This window comes from Cystoisospora suis (genome assembly GCF_002600585.1).
Source record: "Cystoisospora suis strain Wien I chromosome Unknown contig_5660, whole genome shotgun sequence".
Classification (NCBI taxonomy): domain Eukaryota; phylum Apicomplexa; class Conoidasida; order Eucoccidiorida; family Sarcocystidae; genus Cystoisospora; species Cystoisospora suis.
Genome location: NW_027158450.1, coordinates 1 through 4,406, shown reverse-complemented (window position 1 = coordinate 4,406; position 4,406 = coordinate 1). Strand labels below are relative to the sequence as shown.

The following is a 4,406-nucleotide window of genomic DNA, read 5'->3' as shown; positions in this document are numbered from 1 at the left end:
GGCAGATGTTCATCGTACCCTGGCTTTTTCGTATACCCTAACCGTCCACACTACAAGGAGACACCGCGATACATCTAGAGATGCCCTACACACACCGACGTAGATATGTATCGTACATATAGGTATATAAAGATATATATATGTACGCAGACACTACAACGACTCCTCCTGGGCTGCAGCTTACACAACGTCTATCTATACGTCTACATAAATAAATTTATACAACCTGGGTCTCCAGGGTGTATTAGATTGATCTCTCTGTGTATCTCTTGAGCTCTCTATTCATGAAGATGTTTCTTTCTTACTTGGAGATACTCGAAGTACTTAGACGTCCACTTAGGCTGATACCCAAGACGAGCCACAATTTCTCTCCCTTTCAGAGGCAATCGATACGGCTCATATCGAAGATTGTAATGAACAAGCTCTGGGAGATCGATGGTCAACAGAGCTTTAACTGTCGCCTCATGTGGTTCCTTCTTAATCTTCTTCTTCTCCACCTTTCTCCATTCCCCCCCCTGTAGTCTCTCTAACCTTTCTCTATTCAAATGATCATCCAGATGCCTTGTTCTCTCCATCTCTTCTTCGTGTTCTTCTAGGATGTCTACCTCTTCTTCTTCTTCCTCCTTCATCACATCCACATCCTCTCTCGTACCTTCTCCTTCCTCCTCATCAAACTGAAACTCTCTCTCTTCTGCTTCTCTTCTGTCTTCTTCTCTCCCACTTTCCCTTCCTCTCACTCTTGTTGAAAGCGACCGACTTGGCCACTCCATCCTCCCCCACCTTCTTGGACCTCTCTCGCCTTGTCTTTCAGCTATTGCTAACAGATCTCTTCTATGGAGATCGATGATCCTTCTTCTTTCACAAATCTCGAATTGCTCGATCGCTTTTCGATGTTTATGAGGAGACTTGGGAACTGAGAAACGTCGCCGAATGATAGGAAGACGAGCAGGCATAGAGTAGAGATAAGATGACCCAGCGGACTCTATAGCCGCTATAATCCGACGACCTATACAATAGGAGACGGGAGAAAAAAAAAGAGAGGGAACGTGTATATACACCTGAAGATTCTACAGTTCTTACTCATAGGAAAAATAGACTTGACAAACGATGACAGATGTATACACACCATCATATAGACATCTAACGCCCTGAGAGCATCCCGAGGATCAAGGACGTTACCATTCATATATGTAGATATATACATATATATAGATACGTAGATATATCGATACGTGTATAGGCGGGAGCGAGGTATTTATTATCGGTACAGAAGATACATGTATAGGTGATGTATAGAGAGATAGGAAAGCCGGGCGCTTTCTTTGGAGAGTATGAAAAGAATGCTGCGTGTAGATACACTACAGAAACAAGGTACATGGATGTGCGACGCCTGGGAGACATACAGAGAACATGAGAAAAGCAGATTCTCTGAAGGAAGAAGCGTGAGACAGGCAAGAGATGTTAAGAATGAGACGAAGAAGAAGAAAAGAACAAGAAGAGATGAATGTTCGCTCATGTGGAAGAGAGAGGAGAAGAGGAAGGATCGAGAAGACGCACGCATTCGAGGGTCCTATTCTAAGTATGTTCTCGATCGATCGATTCTATGAAATCTTCACATCGATTCATCAACATCGATACTATCGAGACCCCCCAATCCGATGAAATAACACACGAAAAAGAAGAAGAAATACACTCCAGGTGACCTTAAGTGAAACGAGAAACGACTGACTGCCACTCTTCTTCTCCTACTGAAGAAACCGAAGAAGCAAAAGCTCTGCTACACGCTAGACTTCTGAAAGATTCTGTTTAGTCCATCGAAATGACATAACTCTTCTACATGTCCGGAGACAGACAGAGACTGACAAACAGAGGGAGAGATACACTCATACCTATAATAAGAATTCTTGTCGAATTACCTCTATCAGTGGGTCCGCGTGAAAGTCTCTACACAGACAAAAGAACCAAACTCTACAGGAACGTGCGAGGGCTTTGTGAAGAAGAAAAGAGAGAGAAAGGAGAGATGCTGCGAGGGAGCAAGGCAGCCCACTTGCAACAGCCGCCATCTCAGCAAGAGGCTAGGAAGTATAGAAGAAAGAAAGATACACATAACAATATCACATGTATCTCTACTGAAGTGTATACGGATACACGCCTACACGTTAATGATGAAGGAAATATCTATCTATCTATCCTTAATCTATCTTTGATCTATCTATCTATCTATCATTAATCAATCAATCTATCTATCTATCTTTAATCTATCTAATCTATCTATCTTTAATCTATCTAATCTATGTATCTTTAATCTATCTATGTATCGTGAATCTATCTATCTATAATCTTAGACACTATCAGTGAGGAGAAGATTAAGGACCCTTCCATAGAGACTGTAAGGTCTTCTTGATCTTCTTTCCCCTTCATTTTCCTCTTCACTCGGTATCATCTTCTGTCTCTTTCTTTTTCTTAGCAAAATCTTCTCCATGCCTGTCACGGCCCTTTGCTTACCTGTTTCATCCATATCATCCGCTCTATTCCCACTATACGCAATTCTCAAATAACACCCGTCAGGCCAGGAATAGGCAGATAGAGGCTTAGGAGGATCTAAAAAGCGATCCATATCCTCTGGATCGAATGTGATCTCTTCTTCTTCTTCCTCTTCTTCTCTCTCTTCTGTCTCCTTCTTCTCCTTGCCTTCTTCATGCGGTGTCACACGCAGTTTGAATCTGCGAGTTCGTGGGGGAGGAAAGCATCGAAGGACACGCCGACGTCTCAGAGGATTTCGATGATGCTGATATCGATGAGGTAGATACACTTGTGTTTTATCTAGATAAGCTGACCTTAATGTGTGGGGAACTTTCTCTGCTCTTTCCTTGAGAAAAGCTCTTCTTCTTCTTTCTTTCTCTCGAACACTCTCAAAGAATTCTCGAAGTTCATGAAGAGCTCTATCGACACTGCCGTCTCTTGTTCTTCCCTCTCCCTCTTCTTCTGCTTCTTCTTGTCCTTCTTCTTCTCCTTCTTTTCTTCTTCTCCTCTGCTTCTTCTTTGTCTTTCCTTGCTCTTCATCTTCTACGCTTTTCTTTTTCTTCTTGTTCTCCTTCTCTTTCGTCTCTTCTCCATCTCCTTGCACATCTTGGGCCTTGTCGCCGGCTGCTGATCTACTCGAAGAAAGTATAGAGAGATGGATCTTCTCCGTCTTTCTCTTCTTATCTCCATCTTCATATCTTCTTCTCTCTGCTAAACAGAGGAAGAATGGAGAGGGAGCGTCATCTTGAACTTGCTCTCTGTTTCTCTCATGAACTAAGTGCGTAGGTGAGAAAGAAAAAGAAGAAGAGAAAGCCTTCAAAGAAGAAGGAGATAATACATCCCCATAACTTCGTTTTCTCCCAAGAAGAGAAGAGCAGAGCAACTTGTTTCTATCATCTTCTCTTGTCTTCTCATTCAAGGGAGACTTGAACGAAGATAGAGGGTGGAAAGAGGTATGACACGAGAATCGATGCTGGGACGCGTAGGAGGGAAAGATCGATGAAGAAGAGACTCGTCTAAGGAGAAGAGAAGACGTCGCATGTAAAGATTGAGAGGATATCCTCTCATGGTATTCACAGGGAGGAGAAGAAGAGGAAGAAGAAGATGAAGAAGGAGAGGCGATGAGTGATAAGAGAGAGGAGACGTTTGAATAGTCTAGATTATTTGCCAGAGAGGAAGACGGAAAAGGAGAAGAAGATGAAGTAGGACAGAGGAGAGAACAAGAAGCCCTGGATGACCTGTAAGAAGAAGAAACACAAGAAAGAATGAAAGAGAAAGGACAAGACGAAAGAAGAGAAGGACTGAGAGTTGAGAAGAAGGATTGACTCCTTCTTCTTCTCTCTTCCGAGGTAGAGAATTTCCTCTGTCTTGGGAGAGAAAGATGTCCCTCCTTCTTGTTGGATCGAAAGGTCCCAGGGAGAAAAGGAAAAGCAGAATCCCGAGGTAAAGAAGATGAAGAAGAACGAAGAGAAGAAAAGGGCAGAGAGAAAGAAGAAGAAACGTCCTTCTCCTCACGACGTTTCAACCCAGAAAACAAAGAAGAGGACGGAGAGAAGAAGAACAGAGAAGGAGAGAAAGATGTAGAAAGAGATGATCGACGTGAGGGCAACGTTGTAGGTGAAGAAGGAGGAAACAAGAGAGAGTCTTGAGGTGTAGAGGAGAAAGTAAAAGAAGAAGATGGAGAGGGAGAGGAGAAGAAGAAACAAGGAGGAAGAAGAGAAGAAAACCTCCTCGTATTAGGATCACATGAGAACGAAGCTAAAGGAGAAAACTGAGGAGATGGAGACGAAGAAGACTTTCCCTCCGGAGAAGCTCCTTCAACAGAAAGACAGCATATCAAGAAATACAAGAGAAAGAAAGAGACAGACAGACGGATGGAGAGA

General features: G+C 42.9%; 1 protein-coding gene across 1 annotated transcript; it reads right to left on the bottom strand.

Moving 5' to 3' along the window:
* Nucleotides 1-278: 278 nt before the first annotated feature.
* On the bottom strand, nt 279-4,390 carry CSUI_009471 (cyclin-dependent kinase regulatory subunit protein; the record flags this gene model as incomplete). Its single annotated transcript, XM_068069587.1, has 2 exons — nt 279-1,006; nt 2,506-4,390. Coding segments are annotated over 2 exons (2,613 nt in total), but the record flags the coding sequence as incomplete, so codon positions are not given.
* Nucleotides 4,391-4,406: the final 16 nt, after the last annotated feature.